Source organism: Amblyomma americanum, chromosome 4, assembly GCF_052857255.1.
Source record: "Amblyomma americanum isolate KBUSLIRL-KWMA chromosome 4, ASM5285725v1, whole genome shotgun sequence".
Taxonomy (NCBI): Eukaryota; Metazoa; Arthropoda; class Arachnida; order Ixodida; family Ixodidae; genus Amblyomma; species Amblyomma americanum.
Genome location: NC_135500.1, coordinates 104838222 through 104853873, shown reverse-complemented (window position 1 = coordinate 104853873; position 15652 = coordinate 104838222). Strand labels below are relative to the sequence as shown.

At 47.8% G+C, this 15652-nt stretch overlaps 1 protein-coding gene across 1 annotated transcript; it reads left to right on the top strand.

The window, feature by feature from the left end:
- Nucleotides 1–5424: 5424 nt before the first annotated feature.
- Nucleotides 5425–14101, top strand: LOC144130288 (uncharacterized). Its single transcript, XM_077664241.1, has 2 exons — nucleotides 5425–5843; nucleotides 14053–14101. The coding sequence occupies exons 1-2, from the start codon at nucleotides 5425–5427 to the stop codon at nucleotides 14099–14101; spliced, it is 468 nt and encodes a 155-aa protein (XP_077520367.1).
- The last annotated feature ends 1551 nt before the right edge of the window (nucleotides 14102–15652 follow it).

Below are 15652 nucleotides of genomic sequence, written 5' to 3'. Positions count from 1 at the left end.
TACTTTTCTTTGTAAAGGCGTTCCTGGTTCTTGACTAATCTAATTTTCAACACGGGGATTTTCACTGCAAGCGCTAGAAGAACAAATAAGTACTTCAGATGAACAGCATCGTTTGTTGTGGTGATATCTTGAATACCGTCATTGTTTGCACTCTCTTGTGCACTGAAATGGTCAGGCGTCATTGTTTTTGACTGCTGATGCAAAACGTCGCTGTGCACTGAGGAACCAGCAAGACGAGCTCTAAGCATTAAGCACCTTAGAGCATTGTAGGACAGGTACTAAGGACCGATGTGGATGTTTGATTAAATACGTTGAAGAATTAATATTTATTGGGCTTCAGTTCCTGAGAGAGAAAACGTTATGGTACGATATCAGTGGTGTTTCGCGGCTTGACATTGTTTTATACTTTTAAAATATTAATATATTGCGAAATTAGAAGTTAAATGCTTAACATTGCAGGTATGCGCCGAAGTTTGCTTGAAATAACAGAGGGCCTCAAATCACAACAAACAGGGCTAGCTTAGAAAACAGAGCGCTCTTAAAACTTTATTTTATACTTCGAACAAAGCATGCCACTTGGTAGCCTAAATATTGCTTCGCCAGGCATAGAATATTGTGTTTAAGGTATTCTGCATTCAATATTCGCATTAGTAATACAAACATAAAAAGACACTATTGTTATTTTTCTTTTTTGCGTTTCATAAATGTCTTGAAATTTCAAAATTTTTAAGGCCTCATTGAAGCTGCTATCAAAAACAGAATTCGCAAATTTTAAAACTACTGCTTTCGAATTCGAATATTATGCGTACATGTAATCAAGAATACTGGATTTATCTGTGCATACTAATTTCCTAGTCTGTGAGAAGCTGAAATTTTTTCAAGACCTCTGCGACATTGTTTCAGTTTTCCTCCCAGCAATCATACCAACCTCGCTTTCAACACTACTTTTACGTCACGTCGCAAGCCCTCTCTCCATACGTAGCCAGTGACAGAGAGAATTATAGAGCAGAAGGGGGAGGGGAGGTGTGAACGAGAAGAGACATGCACTACTGAAGGAAAGGTTTTTGGTTTATGGGGGTTTTAACGTCCCAATGCGACTCAGGCTATGACAGACGCCGTAGTGAAGGGCTCCGGAAATTTCTACCACTTGGGGTTCTTTAACGTGCACTGACATCGCACAGTACACGGGCCTCTAGAATTTCGCCTCCATCCAAATTCGACCGCCGCGGCCGGGATCGAACCCGCGTCTTTCGGGCCAGCAGCCGAGCACCGTAACCACTCAGCCACCGCGGCGGCTTCTGAAGGAAAGGTTGCTGCAATTGGGGAGGCTGCAATGACGTAAAAACACTGCGCCTACCTATGCCACTGAGTACCCAGCTCAATTTGAATCACAGCTTGTGTAATTCGCATCGAAATCTTTCAGGACGCCAAGGACTTTTGCTCAAGTAATCCAAGTGCCGCTTTCGCAAAACGTTAACCAGAAATCTATGCACAATAATAGCATCGTTGTGATATATAAAATGAACATCAGACGGTGGTGGTGGTGGGACATTAGCATAAACTGGCGCGTCACTAATCGCTTTCATATGTTACCAATTTCAGGACTCTTTTTGCCAGACAAGAAAAATCGATTGTAAATGCTCAGGTGGGCCCATAACTTTGTTTCCGCTTGTTTCTGGCCATTAACTTTCAATTTGTTATTCGACTACGCGAAGAGGATCCTAGCTTCCAGCACTATTAGTCCACGTATTTATAAATTAGGAAAACTCGAAGCAACGAATAAGCACCTACCTTTAGACGTGTTTGGCTTGCAAATATCCTGTCGCAGGAGTTTTGGAGATTCGTTTCAGACTCGCACATCGGCCGGCTAAACCAGGTCAGCTCTGCACTCTATCGTTTTAATGTACGTGACCTTGTTTCACTAGAACGGTTCCATGGGGCCATCGCGGCGTAGCGGCGAGTCGCGTAGTACGAGCAGAAAAATGAGAAAAAGCACCAGAACTGACGCCTATGTGCAAACACTCCGCATCCCCGAAGAAAAGTGTGTTCAGGGCTATGATGGATATGAACTCCCAACGTGCAGGATGATTTAGAGGCAAGCTGGGGATATAGTCGAAGTCTGAAAGGTGAACAAGCAGTGGGCGCATCTTCGTGCCGAAAAACTCCAGCCGTATTTCATACTGCCTCCCGAAAGCCAATGAGATGTCGTTTTTATAAAAGCGCTGGTTTTGTGCCAAATTTACATATTAAGTCTTCCCCTGCAAAAATTGACCTTAGGTGAAGCGCAGAGTAAGTACGAATTAGTTTTGTTGAAGTTTTTTTTTTCGTCTCCAGGGAGGAAGCAGTCTGTACACTTTTAAACGAAAAAAATGCAGTCACTGAGCAATTCGAACAGTATACGACAATTCGAAACTGGTATGAATTCCTACATTTTAATGAGTCGGACTAAAATAGTGACCGAAGTTTAAATGCGAAAACTGTGGCAAACGACGACGTCGCTAACATCCACCTTACATTTCAAAAGCTTGTCTTTCCACCTCAGTGTGAGGAAGGAACCTCTACTGGTTGCTACACCCTAAGTTTGTCGCCGGCTGTATTTTTCACATTCAGTATCCAATACCTGAAAGAATTTTTTTTTTTCACATCTTTCTTGAGCTACACGCCATAAATTTCCAACCTGACCTGAACGGTTGCCTAAGCGAATAATAATAATAATAATATTAATAATAATAATAATAATAATTGGTTTTTTGGGGAAAGAAAATGGCGCAGTATCTGTCTAATATATCGTTGGACACCTGAACCGCGCCGTAAGGGAAGGGTAAAGGAGGGAGTGAAAGGAGAAAGGAAGAGAGAGGCGTCGTAGTGGAGGGCTCCGGAATAATTTCGACCACCTGGGGATCTTTAACGTGCACTGACATCGCACAGCACACGGGCGCCTTAACGTTTTTCCTCCATAAAAAAGCAGCCGCCGCGGACCTAAGCGAAGGAAATCCGCATATCTAGTCACAGTCAAGTCGTATAAAGCTGAAGTACTGTGTTTGCGCTCCATAAATTCAATTTGCGCCCACTTCAATATTATAGACCCCTGAGAGTTGTACACAGCGAGTGCGAAACATACAGTCTGGTAACGTAAAGCTTGCCCCCTGCCTAGAAGACCCAATAAATGACTGTGAACGTGCTGCCTTAGCACAAAGGACTTGTGGAACGGTGCCCAGATTTATTGAATGAGGCCCAGTAGCCGCGGCTGGTGAACCGGCGGAGCGGGCTGTCGACGCTGCTGCTTGACTGCTAGCTGAAAAAATTGAGATCCACGTGCGTTCGAGCTCGCTCTCTAGGCTTCAACTTCGTTGGCTCTGCAGATGCCGATAGCAGCGTCGTTACAGAGCGATTCCATTCGCCATCAGGAGGTTCTTTTCTGCTAAAAACAGCAGCGCACTTGATCTCCTGCTAGAATACTAAGCTGACAGAATAAGAAACATCAATTAAGATCTCGCACACCTGAGTGCAATCTTAGAACACTTGGTTTTTCAGAATTTTTGGCTCAGTGCATGAGATCAGCGGCAACATGAGGCAGTCTGCAAACGCCCCTTCTTTTTTTTACGTATCAGATACAAGACTCCTAGCAGCACTCATCGCACTCTTATTGGCCCCTAATTTCAAGGGCTACACAAGTTATTGGCGTAGGTGTTTGGTACGTGGGGTTTAACGTTCTTAGGGGAACATGGGCTAGGAGGGACGCAGTAGTAGGGCGCTCCGGATTACTTTCGACTTCTTGAGGGGGCTCTTTGGTGTGGGCCTACATCGGGCAGCACACAGGCGTTTGTTCATTTCGCCTCAACCGAAATTCGGCCAACTCTAGAGGCCAGAATTGAATCCCGCGACCTTGGAATCAACAGGAAAAAGCTCGTAATTATATGGCGATGCCGCCATATAAATAAAGCTCAAGACTCGGCACAAATTACAACGATGAGCCGGGGTGTAATCAGTACGCAAGTAGCATCACAAATGCTTAATGACCCGTTTATAATTCACGGCAAGGCAAGCCAACCAAACTACGGAGGGCAAAAAAAACTGCTTCTTCTCTCTTCTGTTTCGTCCTTTGTATATTCTTTTACTTCCATCTTTCACGCTGCGTTGTGCTCCCGAAAGGGGCAAGGTGAAAATGTGCGACCTTGGGTACTCCTGGCTCAAGAGGTGAAAAACCCTGCAAACACCCCCCCCCCCCCTTTTTTTTTAGGAACTGCAACCGCTGTGGCCTGGACCGAAAGCTGAAACCATCGTTTGGGTACAACACGTTTACTGCATGTGAATGTAGCCCCGCCGCGGTGGCTCAGTGGCTAGGGCGCTCGACTACTGATCCGGAGTTCCTGGGTTCGAACCCGACCGCGGCGGCTGCACGTCAGTGCACGTTAAAGATCCCCAGGTGGTCGAAATTATTCCGGAGCCCTCCACTACGGCACCTATTCTTCCTTTCTTCTTTCACTCCCTCCTTTTTCCCTTCCCTTACGGCGCGGTTCAGGTGTCCAAAGATATATGAGACAGATACTGCGCCATTTCCTTTCCGCCAAAAAAAAAAACAATTATTATTATTATGTGAATGTACTTGAAGTGACGTGCACACGGAAAACGGATAGCGCCAGACCAACACGCATGGCTCATGCCTTCATGCCTTTCCGCGCACTAAAGTGCTACGATGCATCGCCTCAAAAGCAGCGCGAAAATGTAAAGAAGATAATAAGATTTTAATGCGCTATACGTAGACTAGGTACTACCTGTGCACTAGTAAGCGCTCCCAAGGAGGGACAGAGAGGGTTGGAGGTAAAAAAAAACTGTACAGCGCAACCCAAGTCCGGGTGCTGTATAAAGTCGGTGTGTTGAAGCTGGAGCTCAGTGCAGTAAGGTTTTCACCTGACACGCGTGGGAAGTAGGAAACCAGCATAGGCCACAATTTAGGTCGTAGTGCAGTAGGAGAAGCAGCCCAACTCTCCCGATAATAGAGTTAGTGCTTGGAGGGGTTGGAATTTGTGTCAGAGGTAGTATGGTGTCTGAGTAGCGCGTGGATTGGTCAAATATGTGTTTGATTTGTCAGGGTAGGTGGTATAGGGATATTTGACAGCACAGAGTATAAAAGCCGTACAAGACCAGCATCTGTGGCAGCGCTTCTACAACCTGCAATTCACCACACTGTGGAGGTTCAGTGATTGATAAGACCGCTTTGAAGTGCTGTACACGAGCATACCGCCTCCAAGTCAATTGTTCACACCCCACGGCGTTATAAAAGCTCTACATTGATCTCTAGTAGTGAAGAGTTCTCTGTTCTTACCTACTGTTAGGGTTATTTGTAAATATTACATGGTAGTCTTGGCGCCCTTCACCGCTTTGAGTCTTGTTAAACATTACCGTTTTATTCCAGACGAGACAATGCGATTCACAGTTGTAATGGTCGCAACCCTGACCGGCTTCGCCGAGCTCTCGGCGAGAAGCTCACTGCTCGTGCAGGCGGCTCGGCTTGGGCCTGGATCTGGCCTAACTGCGCTACAAAGGGCCCGGCTACAGCAACCAAGACGAGCCTACAACGGCTACGCAACCGGTCTAAGCTATGTTCCAGGCACAGCATATGGAGTGGGCGTCCAAGGCTACCCTTACCCTGCACCTGGTGCAATCTACCCCACTGGTGGCGGTTACGGATACGCCACCGGCTTGGGATACAATCGGTTCGGCCTGCGTGGTGGACCAAATCATAACGTGTTCCAATTCGCGAACGTGGCTCCTGCCGGAAACGTTAGGAGGTACGACTTCACGCAGAGGTCTATTGCTGGATTCTTCAACCTTGACGACCCGTGAGTGCATGCTCTATTTCGTGGGTTCACTTTGGCCATTTGTCACAACGGGCTATTGACCTGCCGCTTGGCAAACAAAAGAACGCATTACTCGTTGTAACCTGACTGCCTACTATGAAATCTAGTTTTAGTCTTATTTTTTTAATGTTGACGTCACTTCTTTTGGAACAGTACACTTTTTGCAGAAACAAGACCCTCCCACAAAAGCTGTTTCTTGCCATGATTCCATTTGACTTTCTAGTTCGCTATTATTTCCGCCAAATATTAAAAGAAACTGTCTACGCAGCAGCTACGCATTGAGTACCAGAACTTTTCCTTCGCTTTCTCATTGCCATAAATGCACTGTCCAACACTAAAATTGTCAAGTCAGGATATATCTTTACATCATCCATGAACTGAATTTTGCATTTAGTAACTGTTCCTTCCTGTGCGACGACTTGAAGCACTCTATGCGCCGCCGTTCTAACAGACAGATTTTTACTTTTATATATTAAAATGGTACAAGAAAAAGTTGAGAATTTTGTTATATGGCATTCCTTAATCAAGATAGTTATTCTTAGAACACCCGTGATTCTCCAGCATTTGTTTCCCCGACAGCTTTCTTTTTTGAAAATTTCCTGCAGTAACATTTCGTTGTTTATTCATAATACTCAATTTTCATAAGCTTTTCAATATTCACGTGCATTGGGTAAAAGGAAGTGAACGGCTAAACTGGTTTTCGAAAGGTAGAATAAACTTCGCGTACATTGGGGTAGCGCTTCTTGTCTCAACGAAAGTGGAACCCTCTTGAGCCGCTAAATTGCTACCTGCTTAAGGCTTTCTCGAAAGATTGGTGCGTGTAAGTCCTAAAACTACAGCTATGCTGCATGTTGTGCATGATCCAGAGATTTAAATTCCCAAACGAAACTTTTTGTCAACACTTCCTCTAAATGGTGTGGTGTGTTTGCTCCCCGGTTTACTGTTAAAGAATAATGTAAGGGAAGACTTCAAGGGAGACGTTTATTCCAGCCCGCTGGCAAAGACGTGCTCCCAGCGAACAGCACCAAGCGATGACGATGGGAATGTACAGTGCATGAAAAGAGGATGTGCATGAAAAGAGGATGAAGTCGCAGCCAGAGAGGCGACGAAGACGAAAGCGCATAAAGTGCTGACACTAACTACCCGCGCGGTCAGAATCGGCCAGCCTAGCCGCGATTAGTCCGATGCAAAGCGCCGAATGAAAGGCATCAAGCGGGAAACGTGGACAATTTCAGTCCCGCGGTAGCGGCGGTCCGGGGGAGGATCAACAGGGGTGACGCGGTAGTTCACTGGTGAAGTTTGGTTGAGCACCAAGTACGGACAAATGAAACGAGGCTGAAACTTATCACAAAGACCAGGCGTCCGCAGAGGGGTAGAAAGCAAGACTTCGTCTCCAGGGTTTAACGACGCAATGCGGTGCGTCATGTCATAGTGACTCTTGCGATCCTCCTGGCAGGCGTGAGTGTTTAGGCGAGCAAGGTGGTGACATCGGGCCACGCGGGAGAGAAATTGTTCGGGGAGAGACGGTGAGGAGCTCGCAGGCGTCGAGAAGAAAGAGGCGTCGAGAAGGGTAGTGGGAGAACGGCAGTACACGAGGAAAAATGGGGAGTAACCAGTTGTTCGTTGAAACGCGGAATCGTAGGCAAATGTGACGAAAGGAAGGACTGTGTCCCAATTACCGTGGTCAGGTTCGACGTACATAGCAATCATATCTGAGTGGGTGCGATGGAACCGCTCTGTAAGACCATTGGTCTGGGGATGGTAGCTGGACGTCGTCTTGTGAAGTGTAAAAGAAGCTTGCAGAACCTCGGCACCAACGGTCGAAAGGAACATCCGGCTACGGTCACTGAGAAGCACCTGAGGGGCGCCATGGCGGAGCACGATGGATTGGAGAAAGGAGGAGGCAACTTCGGGCGCCGAGCCATCAGGCAAGGCTGCGGTCTCGGCGTAGCGTGTTAGATGGTCGATGGCAGTGACTATCCATCGATTACCTCGTGTAGTGCGAGGAAGCGGGCCATACAAGTCGATGACGACGACGGCGAACGGCGTGGCGGGGCATGGTAGAGGCTGCAGATGTCCAGCGGCAGGTGAAGTCACCCGTTTTCGGCGCTGGCAGAGCGGGCAAGATGCGACGTATTTAGCGACGCTGGAGGAAAGGCCAGGCCAGAAGAAACGGCTCTTGACGCGGTCCTACGTTTTGTGAAAACCTAAGTGACCGGCTGTCGCGTCATCGTGGAGGGCCTCCAAAATACGGGAGCGAAGTGTACGTTGCACCACGGGAACCCAGCGGGTGCCGTCAGGGCAGTAAACGTAGCGGCAGAGCACATCATTTTCGAGTTTGAACTGCCCAAGCTGCCGACGCAAACAAGCGGTAGGAGGGTAGGAAGCTTCCGTGAGACGGTCGATTTGGGAGCGGCAATACGCATCGTTGCGTTGGTTCGATGCAAGATCGTTTAAATCGTCAGATGCGACTCAGGGGAGTGCGGCGAGGTGCTGAAGAGCTTGCGACGATGAGGAGGCGCTGTGAGATGTGGAAGGTGGAGTTGAAGACAGACACGAAGAGTCCAGAATAGGGCAACGAGAAAGATCATCGGCGTCTCGGTGTGTTCGACCGGACTTGTAGGTGACGTCAAAACGGTATTCTTGGAGACGAAGAACCCAGCGGCCAAGGCAGCCAGTCAAGTTTTTCAGGCTAGACAACCAGCATAAAGCGTGATGGTCTGTGACGACCGTGAAGTGGCGACCGTAAAGGTACGGGCGAATATAATGCACTGCCCAAACGACGGCAAGACATTCCTGCTCAGTGATAGTGTAGTTACGTTCGGCATGGGTCAGAGTGCGGCTGGCGAACGCAATAACGCTTTCGTGAGAAGTAGTATCACGCTGCAGAACAACAGCACCAAGGCCGTGGCCGCTAGCGTCAGTGTGTAGAATGGTTGGAGCAGCATCGTCGAAATGGCCAAAGACAGGGTCGGAGGTGAGAGCTTGCTTTAAGGCTTGCAAAGCACTTTCGCATTGCTCAGTCCAAACGAAAGCACTGTGAGCAGTGAGGAGCTGATGCAATGCCGCGGCAATGGTCGCAAAATTTCGTATAAAGCGCCGAAAATAAGAGGAAAGACCGAGGAAACTACGCAGTTCTTTAGTGTGCTGGGGACGGGCAAAGTTCAGGACAGCGGCAAGCTTGTCAGGGTCGGGTCGAATGCCGTCGCGGCTGACGAGGTGGCCTAAAATTGTGGTGGCCTAAAATGGTGGCCTAAAAATGGTGGCCTAAAATTTCCTTCCTGGCGAAATGGCCATTTTTCGTATTTAATTGAAGGCCAGCAGAAGCGAGGCAAGTGAGCAGTTTATTGAGGCGGCCTAAGTGTTCGCAAAAAGTCGAAGAGAAGATAAAAATATCGTCCAGATAGCATAAGCAGGTTTTCCATTTCAGGCCGCGAAGGACTGTATCAATCATGCGTTCAAAAGTAGCAGGAGCGTTACACAGTCCGGAAGGCATAACATTAAATTCGTAAAGGCCGTCAGGAGTAGCGAATGCGGTTTTTTCCTTGTCGGCTTCATGCATGGGGATCTGCCAATAACCTGAACGGAGATCTAGGGTCGAAAAGTATTCAGCTCCTTGAAGAGAGTCGTGGGAGTCATCAATTCGGGGCATAGGGTAAACGTCTTTACGAGTTATTTTGTTGAGGGCACGGTAATCAACAGAAAAGCGCACTGACCCATCCTTCTTCACCAGACCCACCGGTGATGACCAAGGACTGGCGGAAGGGCGAATAATGTCTCGGCGGAGCATATCACTCACATTGTCCTCGACGACTTTGCGTTCAGATAAGGAAACGCGGTACGGTCGGCGGCGAACAACCGAGGTACCCTCGGTCACGATGCGGTGCTCAGCCACAGATGTCTTGCCCAGGGTAGAGGAAGCCACATCAAAAGATCCCTGGTGCTTGAGAAGCAAGTCTAGTAACTCTTGCCGTTGCGACGCTGGGAGATCTGGATTGATGGTGGCAGAGAGGACGGAGAGAGAAACATCCGCGGAGGGAGGAGACGAGGAGGAGGGTGCGGTAAGCACGACGAGGGAAACCGGGTGCATGTCCAATGTGCAGGAAAAAGAAGTGCCTTTGGGTAATACTAGCGGTTCACGAGACGTGTTCAAGGCAGCGACGACGGCTGACCCATTTTCAAACCGAATCAGGCTAGGCAGCAAGGCAAGGCCCCTGATCAGATGGCGAGCAGAAGGCGTGATGAAGACATCCCCATGGACGATGGAATCAGAAGTCGTACAAGATCTTGACCCCCAGCGGGCAAAACCGTATCAGCAGCGACAATGAGGCGATGACAGGTCTCGAGGACTTCAGATGATGGGTCGCTCTCGGTCATGTGCACGATGCGGTCACGGCATGAAATAAAAGCACTGACAGAAGACAAGAAATCCCAACCAAAAATGATAAGGTGAGTGCACGGAGAAAGCACAGCAAATTGTACGTGGTGACGGACACCGTCAATATAAACCCGAACAGTGCACATAGCGGATGGGCGAATGATGACGTCGTTAGCGCCACGCAGGGAAGGCCCATCGTACGGCGTTTTCGCCTTCCTTAAGCGAGAACAGAAGTCTGCGTGAATAACAGAAACTGCAGCACCCGTGTCAATCAATGCCTCTATCTGTAAACCTTCAACCCACATTGAAACCTTATTAGACGGGCGCTCCGGAGGTATTTGTCGGTGTCCGAAGCATGCAGCTTTTGCAACAAAAGAACTGTAGCGCGACCAAGACGAACACAAGACAGAGGCACCATCTAGCCCAACAAAAAGTTCTTCTAAACCATGCAGCTTTTCCTTCAAAAATTGCAGCAGCTAGTTTTCCGAGCGCAGGTCAGGCGCCGCAGAAGCCGGCGGAAGCGGAGAAGAGCGGCGGAACGGCGAAGGGGCTCGAGCTCTGGTGGGCCGATAACCACGAGGGCGAGCAGAGGTGGGGGAGGTGAAGAAGAAGGTCCCAAAGAGTCAGGGAAGGCATGGCGTTGAGGAGAGGGCGCACAAGTAGAGTAGCCGCTTTCGAAGGCCGCATACCCGCGACGTTCGTCTTGAAGGCGCCGGCGACAGAAGCGGGAAATATGGCCCCGGAATCCGCAATAAAAACAAATCTAGCGGCGGGGGCGCCTGGGCGAGGAGAACGCTGGCGTTGAGGCTAGATGTGCTAAAGCGGTGACATGGTCGCGGGGCGGCGCTGGCGTTGAAGGCGGACCAAAGACAGGTGGCATGGTAGCGACCTGAGCGTACGTGGGTGGAGGGCGAAGAGTAGGGGTGTCTGGTGCCAGAGAGCAGGCTACTGAGGCCAACTCATTTTTGATGACACTGCGAAGGCCAGCACCAGTAGAGGACGGAGCAGAAGGCGCAGGTACGGTGAGGCACGGAGAACCGTGAGCGAGAAGCTCCTCACGAATGAGCGCACGAATGAGGGCACGCAGGTCGGAGTCGGCCGGCAAAAAGGAGGCATCCGGGTCAGGTTGTAAACGGATAGATTGCAGCCGATCGAGGCGTTCACAGGTCGCGATGATAGCATCGACGGTAGTAGGGTTTTGGACGGCAAGGGCATTGAACGCCAGAGAGCCGATACCCTTCAGGACGTGGCGAACACGGTCAGCTTCGGCCATGGTGTCATTTACACGGCGGCAGAGAGCAAGTACATCCTCAATATATGAAGTGTACGACTCGGCAGGGCGCTGGATGCGGTCAGCAAGCTTCTTCTTAGCGACTTCCGATCGAACAGCCGGAGAGTCAAAAATCTGTCACAACTGCTGCTTGAAACTTGTCCAGTCGGGTGTATCTGTCTCAAGATTTAGGAGCCATGTCCGTGCAACCTCAGTTAAATAAAAAGACACATTCAGGAGTTTAAGGGAATCGTCCCAGCGGTTGAACGAACTCACGCGGTCGTAGTGGTCAAGCCAGCCATCCACGTCGGCGCCGCGGAGGCCGGCAAACATCTGGGGGTCGCGTTGATGGCTGCTCACGGTCCAAGTTGCGGGGGCAGCAGAGGGAGAGCGGGAGGAACCCGGGCCGTCGGCGTTCTCCTCTTGAGGCATGACGGCGAGAGTACACAAGCGACGACCGGAACGCAGCTCCAGCGAGAAGCGAGGAAAGAGGATACGGGGATCCAAGGAGCACCGCCACCACGTGTAAGGGAAGACTTCACGGGAGACGTTTATTCCAGCCCGCTGGCAAAGACGTGCTCCCAGCGAACAGCACCAAGCGATGACGATGGGAATGTACAGTGCATGGAAAGAGGATGAAGTCGCAGCCAGAGAGGTGACGACGACGAAAGCGCAAAAAGTGCTCACAATAAGCATTATTGCGCGCAGAATTTTAGAAAAGGAGCAGAACCGTTAGTTGCTCACATGGCTCGTGCATCCCAAGCAGGCATGATTAACTATCAACATTTCCTCATGTGAAGCAGGGGATGTGCTCTGAAAGCGTTGAGGCTAAGTTTTGGCTCTCTGGCGAGGTTATCTTATGCAGCCATACAATGTGTGCTGAAATTCTCGTGTCGGCGCACCGAAAACAGAAGGTCAACCGCATTATTGCTGTTGAGCTTTTGATATTTATTGAGCTAGTGTCTCAGCAAAAAACTTTGGGCTTTGGTAAGGTGAATTTGTTGCCTCTGAAGTGGAACAAATGTTTTCGCGTTACAGATGTGGAAATCAGGGGGCACATCAATATTTCAGAAACCACTTGAGGCTAATAGTGGAGCTCAGAAGAAAACTCCTTTTTTTAACCTTCGATGCCATCATGATGTTGGCGAAAAGCATTTGGTAGGCCTTGCAAATCACTAGCGACCAGAATGAGCTCTGCTACATCAATGTTCCAACAGCAGAGATTTGACTTAGAACAAAGGCAGAATAGTGCTCGCAAAGCGTTCAACCAACAGCCATTTAATTTTATTTTCTTGAACTAAGAAAAAATTATTATAGACATACGCAGCAGACTGTGAAAAAAGTTTTCATTTTTATCGTTTCTTTAAACATGCAATGCCCGATTTGCAGAATTTCACCGCCTGTAACAAAAAGAAATGCAGTGGTCAATGCAAACTTTTCAGACACTGCAGCTGCAGTGCGGCGCTCGAATACAAAATAACTAAGTTGTTATCCATGCAGTATTTTCAAGCAGAATAATGCTTAATTGTGCCAATCCACATACATGTGCAATCGATTATACTGGCTTTAACGCCAAACCAGCTTTCGTTTTTCAAGGCCTCCAAGAGATACAAAGCCGTTTGGAATGCACAGCATACTTAAACATTTGCGCGCAATGTCAATTTACAAATAATGTTTTCTTTCTTAATAGCAGAGTTCAGAACAGTGCCAAACTATTCATTGAATCATGAAGATAAAAAGAGGCTCCTGCGCTGCTGAGGACAGAAATAGATCTGTAGAACTGCTGAATTCACGGAAATTGGCGGAATTTTCTTTATTAGTAAATAAATTGAGCACCTAGCGTAAGGTCTTTTTGCATGACAGTCTTCAATGCCACTCAAATTTCCTGCTATAAAAAAAAACGTTAGCATGGAGGCAGTGGGGCAAAACGCACTGGCCAGATGTGTTGCCACTTTGCATGTTTCCTTCTGATCTCACATCCGAATAAGAAAGCCTCTATTTCTTTCGCGAATTATCATTGCTTGGTGTTATCTCAGGGCAAGCAGTGTACTTCTAATAACGCATGGCATTTCTATTATTGTACCCAGCATGTTTCCAGCATGCTTCGATGATGCGTAAATTTTGACTAATCTTGTGATGTGAACAGGACGAACACCCGAAGGGAAATTAAACCATATTTCACCATACGTGAGTGTCAATTACGACATGGTGCGTTAATTCAGAGGTGGCATGCGCAGAACAATTTCAGAAGCCATGACAACTGATCTGAGCTCTAGTGTTGTCTGCAACATACTGACCAGTATAAAGATAATGACTGAGCGCTCTTTTCTGGCGCCACTGCGCTTCCATGTGCTCATAAGAAAAAAGATAAGAATATAGGGCACGGGGAACCTGCGTATATGCCTTGAGGTTTCATTTTATACGGGTTTTTTAACTAGGTCACGCTGATGACAGTGCGGCTTGTTATTTTTGTTCTTCCTCTTCCATTGCCACATTTTCCCAATTTCGAACACATCTCTTAATTTTACCTGATTGTCTTCCAGAGCAAGGCCCTTCGGCGTGAACTTCAACACGCTAAGAGTGAACGGCTGAATGGAGTCGCGCAGTGACGGCACCGTAGACCTTCGTGAATATCTGGGGTGCCTGATTAAAAACCGAGGAATTGAAACAGCGAAAGTTCATAATGAAGGAAATGATATGATCAAAACTGTTCAGCCTGTTTAATTAAACGTAAAGGGGCACCAAAGTTTCCAGGCCACAAATTATGCGTTTCGGCCATATATTCCGTCAGTTAAGATGCCTAGCAACGTATGAAGCTACCAAACGTCCTCGCAGTTCAAAGTAACACTTTACACTCTTGCTCGCGGGTGACGCAAACTCCAAAATGCGCGACTCAAAAGCGGACCCCGTGATCTTGAAACTGTTGACGCGCCCTCTATATGCGCACTGCTCTATCTGAGAGAAAGAAAAGCGACTGGTGGAGACTTGCAGAGTACGAACAGTGTTTCCAATTCCTTTTGATACCTCTGAAATGATTATTTCTGTCGGATTAAACTGCATTTCCTTATCTTCTGCGGCGTAAGCCACGCCTATTAACTTCTACGTGTTCCTTGCTTACCGATGTCCAACAATTTTGAACAAAAATTATGAATATTGCAAAACTGTGAGGTAGTTTTATTGAAACATTGAAGGCAACGTTCCATTCTTCCGTTATGTGTCAAAATCCTTCTTTTAGTGTTTCCGTCGCTCGCATCGATTAGTTAAGATAGCTTAGAAAATCCAGGGAGAACGCTTCTGCCGATAGCAGGCACGTTAATAGCAATAAAAAAATAGATGCCTACCTACGGAAGTTGGGCGGCTATACTTAATGTCACAGGGAAGTTTGACAATATATGAAAAAATTGGGTTCGTAAATTCTTTCCTGTTGAAAAATTATTTTGCCCAGGATTGTTGAGAATGGAGGGAAATACTTGCGTTGTTGGGTGCTAGGGAGACAGCTGCCTTTCCGCGCATGCAAGACGTAACACGCAGTATGATTTGGCGATCCTCTTATAACATTATGCGTTGCATACTTCAAACACATACCAAATTGTCCTGGAAGCTTGAGTAAAAAAAAGATTATCAAATATTGTTTCGTCTTTACACGCTAGCTAAAAGGTAACAACACAAATACTTCCTTGTAGCCAAAACATATATTTGGGAACTAACCCACTTGGTAAATGAAGGCAGTGATATCCAAAATTCACAAAGCCGGGAACTGGAAAACTGCCAGGAGGCCGTCAAAGACCCTTCAGATTTCTGGGCTATCTGGGCGCACAACCCCGCCTCCCTAGGACTCAAAGATCAGGGCGATTAAGCGAAAGCAGCTTTTAAACATCACAGACATCCCTGAGAGTCTATAGCAGCTCGAACGCGCAAAGCCGACATTTTAACGCTGAATTGACGCCAAAGTTGACTTTCGCCTCTCTATTGTGTCTACATTAACTGCAATTAAAAGGGCGGTTGCGCTCAGGGAGTGTTTGGAAGTCCTTGTAAAGCTACAGTGTGCCACAAACGGAGCACGGATGTCAAAGAAGTTTTCATTTGCTATGCTCCGCAATGTCCGCGTTGCGCTATGGTGATTTCCTTTTCATTTGAGTCCAG

Excerpts from the sequence above, each read along its gene's own strand:
- LOC144130288 (XM_077664241.1), top strand. The coding sequence starts at position 5,425 with ATGCGATTCACAGTTGTAATGGTCGCAACCCTGACCGGCTTCGCCGAG. Across the intron at positions 5,844-14,052 it reads TTCTTCAACCTTGACGACCC|AGCAAGGCCCTTCGGCGTGA; the intron begins GTGAGTGCATGC and ends ATTGTCTTCCAG.